The 24,523-nt window shown below is 37.3% G+C and overlaps 1 protein-coding gene across 3 annotated transcripts in view; it reads right to left on the reverse strand.

Annotated features, from left to right (window-relative positions):
* The window catches only part of IMMP2L (inner mitochondrial membrane peptidase subunit 2), an 845,195-nt gene that overhangs the window by 791,785 nt on the left and 28,887 nt on the right, over positions 1-24,523 (reverse strand). For all 3 annotated transcript variants that reach the window (XM_046669026.1, XM_046669027.1, XM_046669028.1), the window contains exon 3: positions 10,644-10,780. In XM_046669026.1, coding sequence (XP_046524982.1) covers positions 10,644-10,778 — 135 coding nt within the window. In that variant the 5' untranslated portion in view covers positions 10,779-10,780. The remainder of the gene's footprint in view (positions 1-10,643; positions 10,781-24,523) is intronic.

Consider the following 24,523-nt stretch of genomic DNA (forward strand, 5'->3'; position numbering starts at 1 on the left):
TGACACTGTTGGTATTTGAAATACCGGTGGCATAGCTTTCAGCATCATAGCAACACAAAGCTGCCACAGTATGACAACCAAGAGACAGGAGATGTGGTCCCCTGACCTAGAAGTGAACGCAGGCCACAGGGGTCAGAGAGCCAAATCTTAAAGACTAGACAACCAGGGCAACATACTGGATTACTAGGCAAGGTAAAAAATATCGCCTAGGGCCAAAATGGCGTACCTCCATTCATCTCTATATTTATCTCATGTCTCTTATAATTAAAACACCCCAGACATGATACAATGAACCTATACAGGAAGACTCTGAAAGATGGAAAGAAGACAGAGTGGAGGCTGGGACATTAGGACTTAAGAAACGACATGGTGGTGAGTTCCCTGGGTTTTCTTTTTGTTTCCCACATAACCTAGATGGAGTGCTGGAGAAGGCTGCAACCTGGAACCACCAAACGCAGGAAAAGAAACCTAAAGAAAAGTCCACTCTCTCTAGCCAAAGACTAGGAAAAGAATGGCCTAGCAGAATAGAAAACATTTTTTATAATACCTGCCCTAATGCAGCCAAACATTAAAGACAAAACTGCCCCAACACCATGGTGTCAGTGGGCTGAGCAGGAAGCTGGACTTCCAGCCCCACCCTGCAGCAGTGAGACCAGGTAGGACCTCTTCGCTTCCCCCAATGCGGCAACAAAGAAGTAGAATGAGAGTGTAGGCAGTGCTAGTCAGCCTACTTTCCCACCCAGGTGTTAGTTTGGCAATTTCCTAAAAAGTTAAACATAAATGTACCATACAGCTTAGCAACTTAGCAAGTATCTGCCCAAGAGAAAGGAAAACATGTCTACATAGACACCAGTACATGAATGCACACAGCATCATTATTCACAATAAGGAAAATGTGGAAACAACCTAAGTCTTCACCAACTGGTGAACAGAGAAACAAAATGTGATATATCCCTACAATGGAATACTATTCAGCAATAAAAAGGAATGAACTACTGATGTATGGTACAACATGGATAAACCTCAAAACACATTACAGTAAGTAAAAGAGGCCAAACACAAAAGATCACATACTGTATGGTTCTATTTACAGGAAATATCCAGAAAAGGCAAATCTATAAAGCAGATGAGTGGTTGCATAAGGCAAGGGTAGGAACGAGGATTAACTTCAAATAGACATGAGGGATCTTTTTGGGGTGATGGAAATGTTCTAAAAGGTGATGATTATACAACTCCATAAATTTATTGAAAATCTTTAAATCACCTCACAATGGGTAAATTCAATGGTATATAAATTATACCTCAGTAGACATGTTTTTTAAGAAGTAGACAGAAAACAGTATACTGAACTATCATGTTACCTACCACCTAGATTCAACAATTATGAACTTGCAGCCAATCTTATTTCATCTAGAACCCCATTCTACTTTTCCTCTTCCCATATTACTTTGAAGTAAATCTCAGCTAGTACATATTTCATTCCAAATTTTCTAAGATTCATACTAAAGAAATAAGGATTCTTTAACCTAAACATCTTTAGCTAACATCTTTGCCAATCTTCCTCTATTTCGTATGTGGGTTGCCGCCACAGCATGGCCGGTGATGAGTGGTGTAGGTCTGCACTTGAGATCCAAACCTGTGAACCCAGCCCACTGAAATGGAGCGTGCTGAACTCAACCACTAGGCCACAGGGCCAGTCCCTCTTTTATTTCTTTAAACATACTACATTTAATATAGTAATTTAAGATAGTTCTAATCTCTAAAGGCTTAAAGGTCTAATTCTGCTAAAGGTTGTTAGTGACTCTCACAGTGCTCATTTCATCATGTGAGATCATGGTCATCAAACTTTGCATGTGCCCAGAAGGACTGGTGATGGCTTGTTCCAGGTGCCTGAGGCTGCTCTAAACCCAGGTCCACTATAAATTAATTTCTCAGTTTAGGGTTTTTCTGTTGCAGTGAATGTGAATTCAAACCTCAATCCCACATTAGGGTTTTTTCCTCTATTCAGACCTAGACAATTTTTCTTGCAGAACTGATTTTGGTTCTAGTTTATCCATTCTCTAAAGGCATGTCTCTTCCAAGATTCTGACTTTACTCAGAATTTCTGTTCCAACTTCCTACCTTATTTGAGCCCAGAGGTTTGTCTTCTGATCCCCATGTGGCCATTAAAACCGCAAAACGTGGGGCTGGCCCTGTGGTGTAGTAGTTGAGTTTGCACGCACTACTTTGGTCACCCAGGTTCGTGAGTTCAGATGCTGGGCACAGACCTACACCACTCATCATCCACACTGTGGCTGCAACCCATATACAAAATATAGGAAGACTGGCACAGATATTAGCTCAGAGCTAATCTTCCTCAAGCGAAAAAAAAGAAGACTGGCAAGGGATATTAGCTCAGGGCGAATCTTCCTCAGGAAAAACAAAACAAAGCAAAAACTCTAGGTTACCAGGAATTGACAAATATCCAAAGGACAGCTGAGTGCTTTAATGAATACTTTTTTAATGATGGCTTCAATGAATAATGGAAAGGTATTCCCCCTTATTTGTGGTCTCTGGTCATTCAAAGTGACCCTGAAAGGTCAGTATGCATTTTTAAAGATTTCTAATGTTCTATTTCTAATTTTTTATGAGTGTTGCATTGGAAATATTTTCAAGATATCTAATATGCTGTATTTCCATAAATTGAAGTCTAATTCCTTCTTATAAGGTCTATAATTTTCAGTTTAGAATAGGGTATCTTCCATCAACCTGAGCTTCAAAGTTTAAAATCTTTCATATCCCACTATAACATAAACAATTTCTTTCTTTGTTTAAATCCAAAATGTACTACAAAACAATCCCAAAATTAAATTACTTAGTAATTAGATCATTCCATAAACCAAAATAAAATGGAGCAAAATATCTCTGTGAGCAGCAATAGTATAGGGAGGCATTACAGCATACTGATAAAGCATAACTTTTATTAGTTATTATTTAATAAAATGGAAAGCATTATCAGAGTTGGCTCAAGCCAGTTCTAATACTTAATGGCTATGTTAGCGTAGGTAAATTATCTCAAATGTCTGGCCTCAGTTTTTTCAAACATTAAGTTTATATTAGAACTTCAGTCAATATCCCTTAATGTATCTAAAGTTCTATGCATATGAATCTGAAGAATATTAAGTTTAAAAATCTGTAAATGAAAAGCATTAGGATATCAGTCATCAAGCAGCATGACTCAGAACTGTATATAGAAGTATTAAATGTTAAAGGAGCATGATGTATGCAAGCTAGTCTCAAATGCTTCAATAACAACGTTTGTGTGTGTGTGTATATATACATACATACATAGTTGCGTGTGCCTACATACATAGATACATATATGTATGTGTGTGTATACACGTATGGGAGAAAGCTGAGAAAGGAAAGGAGAGGGAGGGAAAGAGGAAGAGAATAAAACAAACGTGGCAAAATATTGAATCCTGGTGAATCTGAGCAAAGAACACCTGGGAGTTCTCTGCACTACTCCTACAACTTTCCTGTATGTCTAAATTTACTTCAACATTAAAAAAAGAGAGAGTGTTATGAAGTCAGTGTTTAAATACCAGATATAATCCTGGCTATATAAAACAGGAGCATAGTGTTATTCCATCATGAGAGGAGAAGAAAATCCATGTAGGGACATTATGAAGTTATCATTCACCAACTGTATCAGTATCACATATGTTTGTTTCTATAAATACAAACTGATCTATTTGAATTCTCTTTTAATGACAGGTTGCAGAACTACATAAAAACGCATAACATCCTAAGGGGTAAAAACCTCAGGTGAGATTTTTGAGCCAAAGATAATTTGGAATAAAGCTCACATGTAAGCCAATAAAGCATTCCAACATTAACTCCTGGCTTCCTTCTAAGAGAGCCCCAGACCACCAAGGGGAGTAGGAATACAGAGAAGTCAGCATCAGAGGAAATGTGTGCCCGGTGGTTGCCAGCATCTTGGAAGTGCAAATTCAGCAGGTAACATAAAACTCCCTAACTCCATGTTAAATTCTGGTGCATAAATGACAATATATTTCTTTGCTTGAGAGTCTATTTGTATCCAGCTTCTCAGAATGTCAAAATAATTAGAAATAATTAAAAATAGTTACAACCAACAATAATTGTTGAAGATTAAGTCCACTGTAGGTTTAATTTTTTTTTTTTTTAATTTAGGAAGATTAGCCCTGAGCTAACTACTGCCAATCCTCCTCTTTTTGCTGAGGAAGACTGGCCCTGAGCTAACATCCATGCCCATCTTCCTCTACTCTATACGTGGGACGCCTACTACAGCATGGCTTTTGCCAAGCAGTGCCACGTCCACACCCAGGATCTGAACCGGCGAACCCCGGGCCGCCAAGAAGCTGAACGTGCAAACTCAACCGCTGCGCCACCAGGCCGGCCCCAGTAGGTTTAAATTTTTAAAAAATAAAATAAAATAAATAAATGTGACAGAGTGAGAGAAAGAGAGAATGTGAACATTTTTGCTTGCTTTTTTGACGGAACTTTTAATTTTAAACTCAGCAGGAAACAAGAGAATGACTACAAAGAGCCAGGTAGGAGTATAAGAGGTTTATTACAAACCAAATGATCTTTAGGATCATTTGCAAGTAGCTCAAAGTCAAGACAATTTTGAACCAATGAATGTACATTATTGATGAATTCCTCAATGCTAATTAAACTCTACTTTCTCTCACATTCTCTAATTTTCTAATATATTCTGCATAAATCTTTCTCTGAAGTCTGAGCTAGAGAGACAGTATTGTGTAGTAACGTTTTCAAGTATTCTCCCCTCTGGCTATGCAAAACAGAAAGAGGAAAACGGTACACTATATAAAAATTATGTAGTAATTGCAACAAAAACAGGACAGTGACACTTGAAATTACTTCTTTCACTTACTTTTTAAAATCTGAAATCTTAATTTTAAATGTAGAAGGCATACACCTTTTATAAGAACCAGTGACCCCTGCTGCAGGCATTCTCACCCAAATAAAATCTAAAACTTTGGTGTGAGGTCATTAAACTATTCCTAGGGCACCCTTTTACTCTAAAAGCTTCTGTAAGCGATTGAACTTCTAATTTGAATAATTGCATTCCACTGACATAAATTCCCTCTGTAGTTTCAACTGTATGCAATATCAGTCTTCATTTCCTGAGTTAAATTAATGTTGAGTAATATGGTGCTTCTTTAAAAAAAAAAGGTGCATCTACTTTCATAGCAACCTTTCAACAATGAGTAGAAGTGATTCATGTGCACTAAAGGGGAATAGGTCAGTATGAATAATCATTAACCAGCAATTTCTGCCAGATTCACTGTGTGCAGAGCATTTCAAAAGGCACATATCATCCAATAAGGAGGATATACTTACATAACTTTATAAAAAAATCAAATGTTTCATAAACTGAATCCTATTTTTCATTGAATTATATCATTCTATCATTAAAAACCATTTTCATTTTTATGACTTACCTTCAGCTAGCTGCAACTCCCCATGTTTGATCCCCTCTATCCTTCTAGTCAGATACTTAATGAATTGTAAATTAATATTGGAAAACCTAACCTAAAAAAAGAACCACTGAGGAGTGTTTATAAAGTAAAGAATTATTTCTTATAAGAGGAAATCCTGAAAACGAGCTTCATCTATTAAATCTCAAGCCAATAGAATTTTTAAAAGACATAAAAACAGCTCTTACACAAAATTTGTTACTCAAAGTGAATTTCCAGTGTTGCTATGATAGTGTTTATTGAATAAACTTCAAAGGACTAGTATTATATGTTCCTTGAATGAGATTTGATCTTTCAATCCATGGATTTTCTTAAATAACACGTCTACAAGTTGCAGAGTGACCTTTAAGAAAAGCCACTCTAAAGCGATAATCCAATTGGCCCTGAGCTATTTCCAAGCTAAAGACATCTAAAATGGATCAATCTGTTCCAGAATTCAGTGACTCGGAATTTCAATCTATTCCGATTTTGTCAGTCTTGGCCTACAAAGACTAAGGTCATAGTAGGTAGACTCAAAGACAAATATAACTGTTTAGGTTACCTCTGAAATCAACCATATGTCCTCGGAGACACAGTGGCTGTGGTAGACATACCTACCTACTCACAATTTTTCCTTCCTATTCCACCTTTTCCATGACTTCCCTGTGGGTGGAATATACTTCCCCATCTCATTGACTTTGGATTTCACCCTATGACTTGCTTTGACCGTTGGAATGTGGACAGAGGAGTGCAAGTTCTGAACTGGGGCATTAAGGGGTTTTGAGTGTTTCCACTTATCCTCTTGTGTCCTACTATTACCCATGAGAAGAGTACACCACAGGAAGCCACTGCTCCTTCAGCCTAGGACCCACAATGAGAGAGACACAAAGCAGACTGAACCAAATCCATAGTCTAGAGTGACTACAGTCAATCCACAGACCCATGAGCAAGAAATAAAGATCTGTATGTGAGCCACTCAAATCTTAGGGTTGTTTATTGCCATAGTAAAAGTTAATACAGTGGGCAACAATAACAAGGCTCAAGGTATTATTTTCTGATACCACTCTGTTCCAAATTAAAATTTCCAGGTCCATTCTCCAAAACAGTATGCTAAACTGAAGAAGTTTTCATTTCTGAATGTACCAGGCACTAGCCAAACATCTGTCTGACAGCTTGATATATTCTATATTAATCTCATCTGAAGATGTATCCATCATTCAGGATTAATAATTCTTGAACCTCCTCAACTAAACTACAGGTACCTTGAAGACAGAATCTGTTATTTGATTCACCATCCCCCATAGTACCTAAAATGGTGTTTTGCATTTACTAGCCATTTGATAAATGACTCCCTATGCTACCTCAGTTACCAGTGCTTTTCGTTATTGTCCACATCCCAAAGTGACATCTTGAGTCACAAAATTACTCCTATATTTGAATTGACAGAAATGACTAGATATGCTCTTTCTACCTGACTACACAGGAGAACTAAATTGCCATCCAACAAATGATGCTCAAGGCTGATAACCTACACTAATACGAATTCCTTCAAAATGGCACACAGATTCCTTCCATGAATATTGAGATGCAGTTTGGATAGCTAGATGACACATCCCATGGTGCTACATACAAACATGCAGCCGAGATGTGTCAGCATTCAAGGGTCCAATTCCAACAGAGATCCCACGAAGAGGCCTAGCAACCCCTCCACTGGAGCACTTTTCTGTCTTCAGTCTCTTTATAATCAGTTCTCTGTGCCACTGTCTTCTGCTCACTGGCCCAGCTGTCTAATTTTCTCCATCATCCTCTGTCACCTAACTAATCCATGTTATTTTCTTTTCCTCTTCTTTATGCTTTTCTTCTTTCTTGCCTTGCTTTTTTGGCCTTCCTTTCATATTTCTAAGCCTAGGTACAAGATACCACCACGCATCTGAACTATTTCTTCCATTCACAACAAATCAACCAACTGCCATACACCAGATATAATTTTCAGGCCTCAGAGTCAATAAAAGCAGGTGTGTTCCTTGCAGGATGCTCAGGGACTTCCAGAGATCTCCACACACCCTGCCAGCTATTTTAGTACTTGCATCATTACAGAAATTTAAAGACAAGAATTTTTTTCAAATTTTTTGTGAGAAATTTCACTGAACCACATGGTCTAAACATGTTCAGTTCATCAAAGCTGTGAAGTAGCAAAGATGTCTTCAAATATGCAGAATTAATTCATCACCATATTTCATTATTCCAATTTCTGCTCCTAAATAATTTTAAGTATGATTTAGTGATATCTAATGAAATTGTAAATAAATTATCTGTTAGAAGTAGTCTAAAATTCCTAAAATATAGACCCAACTATAATAAACATGCATTTTTCCTTTCTTCCCAGAATATCCTTTCCCCTTTTATTCTGAAAACCACACACCTCTTCTTGGAAATGTCACCCCGACCTCACCCTGAAAGCCCATGGAACAATGTGGTTCAAATACATGCTGCCATTTTCTTATTCAGCCTAGCCGCAGGCTAGGGGTGTGCACCTGTGCAAAGCTGGGCCACTCAAGGAACCCTAAACTTCTGGCCAAAGTTAATCTATATTTATATAGATAAGGGCATGTGACCTAAGCTGAATCAATCACAGTCCTTCCCCAAGATTTTTCAAACCGAAATTAAGGCAAGAGAAGAAATCTCTCTCAGAAGTTAATGAAATTGGGCATCTTAAGGCATGAGAGCTGCCAGCAGCCATGTGCCCTGCATTGTGGGGAAAGCTGGTCTGAGAGAAACTAAGCCAAGATGCAGACAGAAGCAGACGTTAGAAACAGAGAAGACTGAGCACCCTGGCAGCGACCAAGTCCCTGGTTCCAGTTGTCCTTGACGATTGCCACACTCCTGCCTTCCTCCTGGGTTCATTATAAGCCTTCCAATAAATTTCCCTCTATACCTAAGTCAATTCAAGCTGTTTTTTCTATGGCCAGTAGCCAAGGAAATTCTACATAATACACCAAACAAACTCCAAGGTAACAAATTCGACTTCTTGGGGGTAAGGTCCAGGAATACTGTAAGCAATTCTAACGTATCTCTAGCAAATTTAGCATTAGTCAACAGACTGGCATTTAAGAATGATACTATTTAACACTTTCTTCACTGCCTTCTTTACTGGGAATAAGCCCTGTCTTTTCATAAGACAGTAAATTTCTTGTTTTCTTAGTGAATTTCCTTGGCTCTTAGCATAAGCCATGAACACAGATGTGCAGTGGGTATATACTGAACTAAAAACATGAAGACTGGGATACATGATCTTCTAGAATATCACTGATGCAAGCAACAGACGTTTTGTATTCTGGAAAAATCCATCTCAGGATAGTGATGGTTGTGCAGCAAGACAGCACAAACAAAATTGGAGAAAATTATTATTAATGTGATTATTTTTTACCAAAAGATACATACCTGTGGATATATTCAAAGGGATCCAAGGGACCAAAAAGGGATTTGGGTAGCTGTGGAGAAGCCAGATTTAATCTCAAATGAAGAATCTGACTCAAAAACTCAGCAAAGAAAGTCTAGCTTTCCCTAAGGATTAGGTCTAAGAAGAGGCTGCCAGGAAGTTAAAATTAAAGAGGCAGGAAATGTAAAATCCCATCTGTGTTAAATGTTTTAAACTGCATTTGGAAATAAAGCCATATACCTGTAAATCCCTCTTTCTATGTTTACTGTACCCCTGTAACAAAATATTTTAGAGGCGCCGGCCCCGTGGCCAAGTGGTTAAGCTCGCACGCTCCGCTTTGGTAGCCCAGGGTTTCACTGGTTTGGATCCTGGTCGTGGACATGCCACCACTCATGAGGCCACACTGAGGCAGCGTCCCACATGCCACAAGTAGAAGGACCCACAACTAAAATACACAACTATGTACTGTGGGGACTTGGGGAGAAAAAGCAGGGGGGAAAAAAAAAACGACTGGCAACAGTTGTTAGCTCAGGTGACAACCTTTAAAAATAAATAAAAAAATGTATTTTAGAATTTAAATGACCAGTTTGCTTGGGAGTGGTGACCCACCTCTATGGAGGGAACCTGAGGGACGAGGGTTGAGTTCAGAGTCTCGTAGCCAAGAGAAGGCCCTAACCACCCTCAAATGATAGAAGTAGAGGTAAAAATTCAGACAGCCCTGCTTTAGGCCTTTAGCTTCACCCATACAGCACACACTCCAAGAATCTCACTGAATACCAGAGCTCAGGAAGAGACTCATTTCCCATATAATAACTACAGTAAAAAAAAAAAAAGCGAATCCATTCTACCTCCTTAAAGCTATGACCTTAACTAGTTCTAACTGAAACAAACAGAAAAAAAACGAAGCTGGTTAATCCCTGTATAATTTTAAACTCTTAGAAGCTTATATATTCATTTTATTTATTTGTTTTACACAGCTATTTAGCACAATGCATGAACTTAAGAAACGCTAATAATGGAGGAAAACGAATCATACTACAAAATGCAAATTATGAATTGTATTAACTACTTAAATAGATAGGTTCTAGACATCAACTTTAGAATAACTCTAAGTTATTCCAGAAGACTATTTGCATATAACTTCTTGAAATCTCCACTCAAAACTTCTTTCAGTGTAAACTGTACATAATCTTTTAATCACCAACAAGCTTAAAGAACATACTAAAATATCTGGGATCAGTGCTCTAGACTTTTCTACCTACTAAAAGTATATATATATATAAACAGTAAAGTAACTGAATTTGACTAAAACCATCATGCAACTGTGCTAATAATTTGGTCTTAAAAGGATATTCAAATATGGATAATTAACATTTCTTAAAATCCCAGGCCACATCCACAAAAAATAGTGTCATTAAGTAAAATTTGTTTAGGATCTCCACTTATGATTCTCAGAAAAAAAAACCACTACAGATGCAGATAACTATCTGACAATTATCTTTATTCACCTCTACTCTGCTTATAATATGACTGCATTGGAAGACCACATAAAGAAATTTAGTAAAGCTACATTTCAGTTCAAGGCCTTTTTAAAACTTTTCCATTCCCAGCGTAGAAATAATACATAGAAATCTCATTTCTAGCGCTCGAGAAACAATGAAGCATGTGCTCTAAAGAATGAAGTCGTTATTAGTTTTCACCTGCATTGATGCTCCTTCCACTCTTGCCACACAGGCGACCCGATCCAGGAAAGTCACTGCCACAGGCACCGCCACAAAAAAGCCTTTACAAAAGGCTCTGAAGTATCTTTTCACCCAGCCTTGTGACTGTGCCATACCTAAAAACACAAAGAAAACAAGTATGAAAATAACCTCAAAAAAGGTGAAAAAGAAAGACACAAACACAGCACAAGAAAAATAAGAGTTAAGGAAGTAAAACCTCGTCTCTTAACATATTTCATACTCATCCCTGTAACCACTATAATAAATTTAACTTAAATTCAAAAGCAACTACATTAACTCAGGTTTACTCTTCTCAGTAGCTCAAGTCCACTTGATAACTTCAGGGGAAAATTTCTCTCCACAAAACAATGTTATAAAAAAATACATAAGCATGCTAAAAGTAAATCTTCTTCTGTTGCTGACTATTATGGTGGAGACACCCCTTATACCCCTAATATCTGTTCTCCTTCTACAGTAGTAGTTTTAATGGGACGTGTGGCTGCCCAGCCTCCCTTGGAGCTAAGAATGACCATGTGACTAGGGTCAAATGAATGGCATACGAGCAGAAATGATACACTTCCACATTGTGCCCTTTAAAGGAATATGTCCTCCCCTTTCAGTTCCCCCATTTTATGATAACTGTGATAATGAGGTGATGGTAGGAGCAGGAGTAGCCATTTCAAACCGTGAGATAAAGCTTCAGTTAAAGATGGCAAAGTAACAAAATAGAAGGGTTCTAGGTCCCCAGCACCATGGAGGCACCACAACTGCCCTGCATAGTTTACACTCGAACAGCTTAATGAGAGATAAGTCACTTTCTATCATGTTTAAACCACTGATATATTGGCTTTTGTTATAGCAGCCAAACCGATCCTAACTAATACAAAAATGAAATCAATGCTAGATCAAGAAAAAAAAAATCACTGCATGTGAATTTGATACAGACAATTACTGACCCTCACTTAGCTCTGTAAGCACGTGATTAATTCCCAGATTTTCTAGGGATAAGAAGATCGCTTAATTATCTCATGCAATAAAAAACAAAACAATGAGAGATCAAGATGTGCTATCCTACTGACCACATGGAGCCAAACGCAGTCCAACAGATGAAGAACTCTCCTGGCTGGGAAAGACAAATGACCAGTTTGATCACTGTCTTACTTAGTCAAGCTCCACGTGCTGTCCAAGACTGGAAGGAGAAGGTGAAGGGAGGGAGAGGAAGATAGAGGTCTTTTTACCTCTCCTTCCTTAGAGTGTGAGACTAGATCAGAGCAACTGAAAAGTTCCCTGACACAATCATGAGGCTTGTTCAACCCTAAACCCACAGCCCAGTTTGCTTCCAAGATGATCTAAGGTTTCTTGTCCTCTTGAGAATAAGTCCAAAAGGGTCCACAAATGCAATTCAAACTAAGTATATGCCAGAAAAGCATACACCAGGACATTATTTAGGCATTTCTCTTTTTTTCTTATAATTCAATTTTTATTTACCTGTAGTGTTTTTTTGGGGGGGGAGGTTGTGGGTTTTTTTTTTTTTTTGATAAGCCCTCAGCTAACATCTGCTGCCAATCCTCCTCTTTTTACTCAGGAAGACTGGCCCTGAGCTAACATCCATGCCCATCTTCCTTTACTTTATATATGGAATGCCTACCACAGCATGGCTTGCCAAGTGGTGCCATGTCTGCACCTGGGATCCAAACTGGCAAACCCCAGGCTGCCAAAGCAGAATGCACACACTTAACCACTGTGCCACTGGGCCAGCCCTGGCTTCTCTTTTTTTAAGTTCCCAAAAGTCATCCTACCAATGAGAGCATTGTTGTGACAATATTAATATTATAGAGAGGAAAAGAAGCCAAAAATAGATAAGAACATAAAAAGGAAACAAAAAAGACTAAGAAATACATTCATGAAGAAAAAGGAGAGGGAGAGAGAAAATAAGCAAATATAAAGAAAAAGAAAGGAACAGAGAAGAACTATTAAAACACTGAGAAAATGTAACAAAATGGCAATAAGTACATGTTTATCAACAGATATTCTAAATGTCAATGGACTAAATGCTCCAATCAAAAGGCATAGGGTGACAAACTGGGTAAAAAAAACAAGACCCATGTATATGCTGCATACAAGAGAGATACTTCAGACCTAAAGACACTCACAAACTGAAAGTGATGGGATGGAAAAAGATACTCCATGCAAATGGCAATGAAAAGAAAGCTGGAGTAGCAATACTTATATCAGGCAAAGTAGACTTTAAAACAAAAACTGTAACAAGCAATGAAGAAGGCCATTATATAATGATAAAGGGAACAATCCAACAATAGGATAAAACACTTGGAAATATCTATGAACCCAATACAGGAGCACCTAAATATATAAAGCAATTGTTAAACGACATAAAAGGAGTAATAGACAGCAACACAGTAATAGTAGGGGACTTTAACACTCCACTTACACCAATGGATAGATCATCCAAACAGAAAATCAATAAGGAAACATTGGCCTTAAATGACACATTAGACCAGATGGACTTAGTAGATACATACCAGAACATTCCATCCAAAAACCACAGAATACACATTCTTTCCAAATGCACATGGAACATTCTTCAGGACAGATCACACATTAGGCTGCAAAACAAGTCTCAATAAATTTAAGAAGACTAAAATAGGGGCCAGGCCTGTGGCTGAGTGGTTAAGTTCACATGCTCTGCTTCGGTGGCCCAGGGTTTCACTGGTTCGGATCCTAGGCACAGACATGGCACCGCTCATCAGGCCACACTGAGGCAGTGTCCCACAGGCCACAACCAGGATGTACAACTAAAAAAATACACAACTATGTACTGGAGGGATTTGGGGAGAAAAAGCAGGAAAAAAAAAAAGAAGATTGGCAACAACTGTTAGCTAAGCTGCCAATCTTCAAAAAAAAAAAAGTGAAGATTCAAATAATACCAAGCATCATTTCTGACCACAACGGTATGAAACTAGAAATCAACTACAGGAAGAAAATCAGAAAAGCCACATATATGTGGAGATTAAACAAAACACTACTGAACAACAATTGAGTCAATGAAGAAATCAAAGAAGAAACCAAAAAATACCAGAAGACAAATGAAAATGAAAATACAACATGTCAAAATTTATGGGATACGGCAAAAGCCATTCTAAGAAAGAAGTTTATAGAAATACAGGCCTACCTCAACAAACAAGAAAAACCTCAAATAAGCAATCTAACAATGCACCTAAAGGAACTGGAAAAAGAAGAACAAAGCCCAAAATCAGTACAAGGAAGAAAATAATAAAAATCAGAGCAGAAATAAATGAAACAGAGACTAAAAACACAATTGAAAACAATCAATGAAACCAAGAGCTGGTTCTTTGAAAAGATAAACAAAATTGACAAACCTTTAGCTAGACTCACCCAGAAAAAAAGAGAGAAGGCTCAAATAATAAGATTAGAAATGAAAGAGAAGAAATTACAACAGACACCTCAGAAATACAAAAGCCTTATAAAAGAATACTACGAAAAGCTATACACCAACAAATTGGATAATCTAGAAGAAATGGATAAATTCTTAAAGTCATACAACCTTCCAAAACTGAATCAAGAAGAAATAGAGAATTTGAATAGACAAATCACCAGTAAGGAAATCAAAACAGTAATCAAAAACCTCCCCAAAAATAAAAGTCCAGGACCAGACAGCTTCCCTGGTGAATTTCTACCAAACATTCAAAAAAGACTTAATACCTATCCTTCCCAAACTCTTCCAAAAAACTGAAGAGGAGGGGAAGCTTCCTAACTCATTCCATGAAGCCAGTGTTACCCTGATACCAAAACCAGACAAGGACAAAACAAAAAAAGACAATTATAGGCCAATATCACTGATGAACATCAACGCAAAAATCCTCAACAAAATACTAGCAAATCGAACACAACAATACATTAAAAAGATTATACACCATGATGAAGTGGGATTTATTCCAGGAATGTAGGCATGGTTCAACATATGCAAATCAATCAATGTGATACACCACATTAACAAAATGAAGAATAAAAAACACATGATCACCTCAATAGATGCAGAGAAAGCATTTGACAAGGTACACATCCATTTATGGTAAAACTCTGAATAAAATGGGTACAGAAGGAAAGTACCTAAATATAATAAAGGCCACCTAGGACACACATACAGCTAGTATCATTCTCAATGGAGAAAAACTGAAAGCTATCCCTGTAAGAACAGGAACCAGACAAGGATGCTCACTTTCACCACCCTGATTTAACATAGCATTGGAATTCCTAGCCAGAGCAATCAGGCAAGAAAAAGAAATGAAAGGGATGAAAATTGGAAAAGAAGAAGTGAAACTGTCACTATTTGCAGATGACATGATTTTATATATAGAAAACCCTAAAGAATCCACTAAAAACCTTTTAGAAATAATAAATGAATACAGTCAAGTCGCAGGATACAAAATCAACATACAAAAATCATTTGCTTTTCTATACACTAACAATGAAGTAGCAGAAAGAGAAATCAAGAATACAATCCCACTTACAATTGCAACAAAGAGAATAAAATACCTTGGAATAAACTTAACCAAAGAGGTGAAAGACCTGTACACTGAAAACTATAAAACATTGTTGAAAGAAATTAAAGAAGACACAAAGAAATGGAAAGATACTCTGTGTTCTTGGATTGGAAGACTTAACACAGTTAAAACGTCCATACTTCCTAAAGCAATCTATGGAGTCAATGCATTCCTTACCAAGGTTCCAACGGCATTTTTCACAGAAATAGAACAAAAGATCCTAAAATTTATATGGAACAAGATCCCGAACAGCGAAAGGAATCCTGAGAAAAAAGAACAAACCTGGAGGTATCACATTCACCGATTTCAAAATATACTACAAAGCTATAGTAATTAAAACAGCATGGTACTGGCACAAAAATAGACATACAAATCAATGGAACAGAATCGAGAGCCCAGAAACAAACCCATACATTTATGGATAGTAATTTTTGACAAGGGAATCAAGAACATACAATGGAGAAAGAAAAGTCTCTTCAATAAATGGTGCTGGGAAAACTGGACAGCCACATGCAAAAGAAAGTAGACCATTATCTTACACCATACACAAAAATTGACTCAAAATGGATTAAAGACTCGAATTTAAGATCTGAAACCATGAAACTTCTAGAAGAAAACATAGGCAGTATGCTCTTCAACATCGATCTTAGCAGCATATTTTCAAGTACCATACCTGACTAGGCAAGGGAAACAATAGAAAAAAATAAACAAATGGGACTACATCAAACTAAAAAACTTCTGCAGAGCAAAGGAAATGATCAACAAAATGAAAACACAACCTAAAAATTGGGAGAAGGTATTTGCAAACCATATATCTGATAAGGAGTTAATATCCAAAATATGTAAGGAACTCATATATCTCAACAACAAAAAAAACAAACAAGCAAATTACAAAATGGGCAAAAGATCTGAACAGACATTTTTCCAAAAATATACAGATGGCCAACAGGTACATGAAAAGATGTTCATCATCACTAATTATCAAGGAAATGAAAATCAAAACTACAATGAGATATCACCTCACGCCTGTCAGAATGGCTATAATTAACAAGACAAGAAATAACATGCATTGGAGAGGATGCAGAGAAAACGGAACTCATACACTGCTGGTGAGAGTGCAAACTGTTGCAGCCACTATGGAGAACAGTACGGAGATTCCTTAAAAGATTAAGAATAGAACTACCCTACCATCCAGCTACTCCCCTGCTGGGTATTTATCCAAAGACCATGAAAACAAAAATGCGTAAAGATATATGCACCCCAATGTTTACTGCAGCATTATTCACAATAGCCAAGACTTGGAAGCAACCCAGGTGCCCATCAAGAGACAAATAGATAAAGAAGATGTGGTACATATACACAATGAACTACTACTCAGCCATAAAAATGATGAAATAGTGCCATGTGTGACAACATGGATGGACCTTGAGAAATTATGCTAATCGAAATAAGTCAGAGGGAGAAAGCCAAATAACATATGGTCTCACTCATAAATAGAAGATAAAAACAAAAAAAACAAACACAAAGAGACAGAGGGGAAAAGGGGTAGGGAGGAAGGCAAAAGGGGCAATTAGGCATATGTGTATGGTGATGGACTGTAATTAGTCTTTGGTTGGTGAACATGACGTAATCTACACAGAAATCAAAATATAATGATGTACACCTGAAATTTACATAATGTCATAAACTAATGTTACCACAATAAAAATAAAATAAATTTTTTTTAAAAATTAAAAACTATAGTCAAATTCTATCCAGATACTCATTTCCGAAGATTTTACCCAGTGAAGTTAAACTTGAAATGAGAGACAAGAGGAATATGTGAAGAAAGGTGTTAGTATCTATATGACACAAATCGTTATAGTTATGGGATCCAAGACTCCACTTCTCTTTTTTTTTTGAAGGAATTTCTCCTTTTGAAGACACATACAACAGAAGGTCACATGGTTGGGTTACTTATTAACACATAGTCTTCCGACCAAGACAAAGCAAAAGAATTCTCCAGAGTTAGTAACCTGGAACAATGGCTTTCAAATTTTTCTGACCATGTTTCACATTAAGAAATATCTTTTATGGGGCTGGCCCCGTGGCCTAGTGGTTAAGTTTGCGTGCTCTGCTGCAGGCGGCCCAGTGTTTCGTTGGCTCGAATCCTGGGCGCAGACATGGCACTGCTCATCAAACCACGCTGAGTCAGCGTCCCACATTCCACAACTAGAAGGACCCACAACGAAGAATATACAACTATGTACCAGGGGGCTTTGGGGAGAAAAAGGAAAAAATAAAATAAAATCTTTAAAAAAACAAAAAAGAAATATCTCTTATGTAGCAACCAAGTACTCATTCACTCATACAGACACACACTTACACATATACACTCACATCACAGTCAACATGGATTGAAAAGTTTCACAAAACAATACTAATCGTTTCTATATAATAGGTTATAATTTTAGTCTATTCCATTGGATGGGACAAGATAGATACAGGGAGACTAGATTATTCCAGTGGTCTAGGGCAAGAGATGATGGTAGGGTGGACTAGGGTGGTGGTGGAAGAGATGAATTAAAATGGCCAGACTTAAGATAGTGCACATTTTGGAGGTTAAACTGAGTGGATTGGAAATGGATGAGCAGCGGTAGGAGAGAAGAAAAGATAAAAAAAAGAAGCGTCAAGAGGCAGTAGTGACCTATCAAAGCCCTATTATTTTGTCATTTCCTTGAATTACATTCCAAAGTACTAAAAACACTCAAAATTCAATTCTTCAAACATTTATTCAGTCCTACTAAGTACAAGACCACAGGTAAGGTGCTGGGGATACAAGGATGAAAAAGCAGATATGGTCCTTGCTCTCAAGGCGTTACAATGTACCATGGAAGACTACCCTAAACAAATATTCCCAGTGAAGATGAGCATTAAAAAGAACCAATGTCCCTGGAGCATGACAACATGGAACAAGGAAGTTTATCTGTGGTACTGTGATTTATAATTAAAAATAAACACATATTTGGTCTTGGCCCAAAGACACAGAGCTCCCAAAACTCTTAGAATTTCCTAAGTAATAAGAGGTACAAACGTGCCTTTTGTTATGTTAATGAGATTACTTGGAAAGCCCCTAGGTTCTCTAAGGATGGGAGCTGGTAACTAGAAGAACCAACCCTGAGATTAGAGTTAGAACTTTCAGTACCACCCTCAATCTCTCGGCAGGAGAAAGGGGCTGGAGGTTGAATCAATTGCCAGTGGCCACTGATGAATCAATCATGCCTATGTAATGAAGCCTCCATAAAAACTCAAAAGGATGCGGTTTGGAGAAATTCTGGGTTGGTGAACACAACAAGATTCAGGAAGAATGGTGTGCTGAGAGACAGCATGGAAGCTCCTCGTCCTTTCCCCATACCATACCCTATGCATCTCTTCCATCTGGCTGTTCCTGAGTTAGATCCTTTCATAATAAAATGGTAATCTAATAAGTAAAATGTTTCTCTGAGTTCTGTGAGATGCTCCAACAAATGAATGGAACCCAAGAAGGGATTCGTGGGAACCTTTGATCTATAGCCAGTCAGTCACAAGGACAGGTAACAACCTGGACTTCTGATCGGCATCTGAAAGTGAAGGAGGTCTTCTGAGCCTGAGTCCTTAACCTGTGGGATCTGATGCTATCTCCAGGGAGACAGTGTCAGAATTGACTTGAATTGTAGGATACCCAGATGGTGTCAGGGAATTGCTTGGTGGGAGAAGACCTCCACACATCTGGTGCGAAAGGTGTGTGGTAGTAGTGTGAGAGTAAAGGAGAACGAGAGGTGGAGGACTGAGTTTTTCCTTTATACTGTCCATCAGAAAATGATTAGGGAAGGTCTTACAATGGAAATGGCATTTGAGGTGAGACTTGGGCATTTCAGGCAAAAACAGCAGCATTTTCGAAAGCTTAGGAGCAAAATAAAATGTGGCTATTCAAAAAATTACAAGTTCAATTTGATCGCAGTATATATAAAATTTATTACATTAATTTTTAATCCAGTAAACATTTATTTACTGACTGCCAAACACCAATGCTAAGTGCAAAGGATATAAAGATGGCTAAGCATGCATTATAATACTATTTAAAAACTCTCACTAAACAATACTTTACATTTTCTATGTAAATTTATATATGCACTTAAAAGTATTTAAAATAGAGTAGTATTTGTATTATTGTTTTAATTACTTAATAAACACTCATGTGACTTAAGTAATTATTCAAGTAGAGAGAGAGAGAAATAAACAGGCTTATCCCAATGCTAACAGTGGTTAATTCTAGATGTTGAAACTGAAAATTATAACTATTTTCTTCTTTGAATTTTTGTTGGTTTCTAACATTTAAAAAAGAAAAAAGGATGGTCCTAAGAAGTCAATTTAATATATAGATACTATGGGGTAACACTAATCTTGATCTCTTTCCCATCACAATAAACAAACTGCACTTTCTCAGTCTAGTTTCTCTGCGGCTCTAAGCAGAACAAAAAACACTGAGTAAGATTCTTCCCTATTTATGCAGCAGTCAATGTATTTAACTAACTGCAATTCTTTTATGTAGCCAGTGCAGACCATGATGGAATTCTGCATGCTTTTGAAAACTTCTTCAGAGTTTGAAAAGCCTTAGAAATTCTTACCTTTCCACTTAACCAGAGTAAGCACTTGAGTTCAAACAGGGAAAACATGCTGACAGTTCATATTACAACCGACATGACTACTTGACTATTTTAAGTAATTAAGAAACTGGCTTTAAACACGCAAACCTATGCTTGCTGAAATATTAAGCAAAAATCTATCTTAGTGATCAGGTCAAATAGGCTTACAACCAGAGGATTTAGACTAAAAAAATGGACAGGAGACAAATGCAAATAGAAAAACATGCTTTAAACATCTGTGGCTCTTAGCACAGAAGTAGCAAACATATGACAGAACGAAAATATAGTAAGCGTTCTCCTTGCTGTCCACTGTGCCCTGCAAGCGTGGACCTTCACTAAGTAACTAGGGATTCCTGCAGCACAGAAATGAGGAAAGCTTTCAAATATGACGATGCCACAGCTATCCCAGTTATAAGATTGCATGCATGACTGCAACATAAATTAAGGGAAAACAAGACATTAACATAAGTTGCATTAAATTCAGATTCCCAAAATTTTGAGCCTGCCCTCTTCTTTCCAATATATACTTTCCAATATATTGCTACCCTGTTGAGGCACTGAAGCACCCAGGCAGGAGCAGGGCAATGAGAGTCAGAGGCCCTGAGGTGGCATCCTCTCTCAGTCTGTAACTAGCTGCAGGTCTTGGATCAACTCAATTCTGGGCCTCAGTTTCCTCATCTGTAAAAAGAAAGGGGTTAGATTCAACTTCTAAGACCCTTTCTAGGTCCAACATTCCGTATCCCTATAAATTTTTTAACTGTTTCTCAAGGACTTCAGCAGATGCTAAAATAAAGAAAGGCCCTCAGGTTCCTAAGTCTAAGAAGAGATATGAAGTTGCCTTTTAGGTTTGAGACTTTTTTAAGTGTGGAAAAGAAAAACAGGCTTCGCTTTTATTAAACAACGAGTTAAAAAGGGGAAGCAGAGAGGCAGCTGGAGCGAGTGCAAATTATGAAAAAAAACATTTCAGGTAAAGACCTAAAACCTGCTGGTCTTTCACGTCTCATTTTCACTACTCTGCTGACCAGGGCACTGCCGCCATCTCCTGCACACCAAAGACAGGACAAGTACTCTTCTATTGAAAGATTCTCAAGGAGCATGTGGGAGGTATGCCAATCTTCCAGTGTGCAGATTCTGCTCCAAGCCAAGGGAACAAATAAAAGTTACCTTGCAAATAAGTGGTCACTGTTTTCAGAGGCTCAAAAGAAACGCACAGTCCTGTTGTACCTGAATTGTGAAAGACACTTATACCTCATAATAATAAAACACTTTTAAAAGCTTCTAACTATCAGGGCTGGCCCCGTGGCCGAGTGATTAAGTTCACGCGCTCCGCTGCTAGCGGCCCAGTGTTTCGTTGGTTCGAATCCTGGGCGCAGACATGGCACTGCTCATCAAACCACGCTGAGGCAGCGTCCCACATGCCACAACTAGAAGGACCCACAACGAAGAATATACAACTATGTACCGGGTGGCTTTGGGGAGAAAAAGGAAAAAAATAAAATCTTTAAAAAAATTAAATAAAAATTTTTAAAAAAAAAGCTTCTAACTATCATTAAAATACTAAAGAAGCCATACATAAATGAAGAAATGGACATTACATTTCTATGTCAAGTCCTATCAAATAGAATGTTCAAAGTTCTATGGCATTCACATTTTGGTAAAGTTAATGCATTTTCTTTTCTATAAAGAATCATTGGGATGATCTGGTCTTTTGTTCACACCTTAAATGTTTAAAGCTACCAACTAATAAGCACATAAAGTCTGCTGCCTCTGAGAAAATTTCCTTTAAGCAATAACAATGTGCCACTAAAACCACCCCTGCAAAAAGGCAATAATTTTTATCAGTAACTTCCTCCTTTTAGTAACTATACAAGTCATTTAAGTTCAAAACATTGCTCCTGAAAAATCATTGCTTAAGTAGTAGGCACACCTAGTTCATTGCTGAAGTACTTAAACTGAGAATATTTTTAAATAAGCTTTTGGAGTCAGTTGAAATCATATTTACCACCTGGCATATATCCCCTGCAAAGGAAAGTTTCTAGATGAGGTTGACCTCAACCACATAATGACCTGTACAGTTAATGCTTCTCTTTCTTCTCACGACTACTTATAGTTTGATCATGTACGAAATCATTCTTAAACTTGCTCATATTTCAGCTTGTACAAAGTCACTAATCACTCATCCATAGCAACCAGGTGGATAAGTACACCTCGAGTCATCCTAATTATAAAAACTATTTAAAAATTGTGTGGGAGGTTTGAAGGTAAGAGGGAAATAATAAATTGCAGAGCAGTATCTTACATAAAATGCAACTTTTCAATCATAGTAGTAAGCCTGCACATTTGGATAACCAAATCAAGATTTTACTTATAAACTCAAACTATATATCAAACTATGAATATCAGAGAATATAAGAACAGGGATCCAAGCAAATCTGACATCCAGTTCCTGACTCACTCAATATAAATATACATTTATTGATCACCAGCTATATATCTGAGAACTGTGCTAAGGGTTGAGGACGTAATGCAGAACAAGGCAGGCGTGATCCTTGGCCATGTGAAGCTTGCATTTTCATTCTTTCTCCATTAAATGCCTGCTTTGTGCTAGACACTATGCTAAAACACCAAAAGTAAAAAGACCAAGTCATAGTTCCTACCCAGAAGGACTTGCAACAAGATCACAAGAAATGAGTAGATGACCACATAAGATCAGGCCTGCTCCACAGATCTCTCCAGGAGCTCCTGGTACCAATAACCTCACTCTGCAAACAGAGTCTAAGCATGTGTGAAACCAGGAGGCATTAGGACACATTTGGACTAAATCAGGAGAAAAATAATACCTAATAAACTATAACAATTTTGATTCCACTGGAAGCAGATCTGGGAAAGTAATCTATAGAAACCAATTCAAAAAAAATTTCAGGGCTACCTTAGTTCTTTCACATTATAAATAAATAATATATTATAAAAATAGACAATTGGTAATCTTTAGAATGTGAACACCAGCATCAAATTCTTCACTGGTTAACTTGTGTGACTTAACAGTTCTCACTCGAAAATTCACAGAAAGGACAAAATGGCAAGAAAAAATTAAAATGAAGAAAAACCAGCCAAAAAAATAAAGGAAGAAATGTAATGGGTTAGACATGAGATGAATCATGTTCTGGCAAAGATACCAAAAAACAGTCCACACTGGTAGATCGATGAAAATAAGGGTCCTCTATCTTGACCTAAAACTACTTTTTTGACAGAGATAATTGTAACTCTCTGTTGGTGTACTGATGAGTATCTGGACACTAAGAGAAGACAGGTTAAAACTCACAGATTCACTTTTAAGTCAAGAACATTTAAAAGCAAATGAATTCCAAGGGCACGTTCTACAACTGGTATAGACAGAAAACACCACCGGAAAACAGCTAGGATATGCAAATTCACAAAGGCTTCCTCAGTTTTTGGTAAGGACTCCTTGAACTTGCAAATGTCATGTGGTTATGCCCACCTTTCCCTCTGCCTCAGTGAAAGAGGAGCACTCCCCCTGTCCGAGCTGAAGCTGGCGGTGCTCTGCAGGCTCAGCAGTGTAAAGAGAGGAAGTCAGTGAGAAGTTGGTGGCTCTGAATCTAACACCTCAGTTCAAATTACAGGTAACGTGTTAGAGAACAATGGCTAGATCATCAAATAAAAGATATTTCTTCAGATAAAAGCATGTCTAAAGAAGAAGGCTAGCAATAACAAATCAAAATAGGACAATAGACTTAAGGATGTCCATTACATACAATAAAACTGATAAAGCTATCTTGTAGGTAATAGGACACCTAATATACAGAGTGCTGGCTGTTCTGCTTTGAACCTAATCTTGTTCTTAGCTTTGACTGGTTAGATACTATCATATTTCCTGTTGTTGGCCAATTAACAAGAATCATAGAGTGCCAACACCAGCACTGTTTTAGGTGTTTTGAGAAGTTTTTTTAAAAAAGCAGAATAAAAGAAAAATATAGCTTAGTGCCAGAACTGGACCACAGGAATAAACTACATAATAGTCATTGAGAAAAAAAAAAGAAAGATAAGAGTGGAATTACAAGAAAAAATTTCATGAGAAAAGTTGAAAAGAAAACAATAAATTAGAATGTAGGTGGTGAGTTTAATAAGGTTCACTATAAAATTATTACAACTTTTCTGTATGTTTAAAAATTTTATTAAAATGTTGGAAATAAAAGAAGGATAAATTACATTTGGTAAATTTCTCAGACAAGAGGAAAATAAGATTATAAGAGTAAAGGTACATATGGCCTATTTGAGACAGTGAGAATGCTGGCCAGACCAGGGAACAGGATATATATTATGAGAAGTCAGGAATAAGACTAGCTTCAATACTTTTTATTTTGCTTTGTTTTGTTCCTTAGCAACATAGAAGTCTTCAGGACTCCAATATTTTTGGAAACCATATAAAATAAAACCCATAATACTACACTAGGCCTCTCCAAGAGCTGCCTTAGGCCACCCTAGTCCTATAAATTATCCTTATCTTTTAACTCCATACAGACATCATTTGACTGCATTTACAATTAAGGCCCAATCTCAAATTTCAGTTATTAAAATGACATAAATTCTGCAA

Source organism: Equus quagga, chromosome 8 (genome assembly GCF_021613505.1).
Source record: "Equus quagga isolate Etosha38 chromosome 8, UCLA_HA_Equagga_1.0, whole genome shotgun sequence".
In the NCBI taxonomy this organism is placed as follows: Eukaryota; Metazoa; Chordata; class Mammalia; order Perissodactyla; family Equidae; genus Equus; species Equus quagga.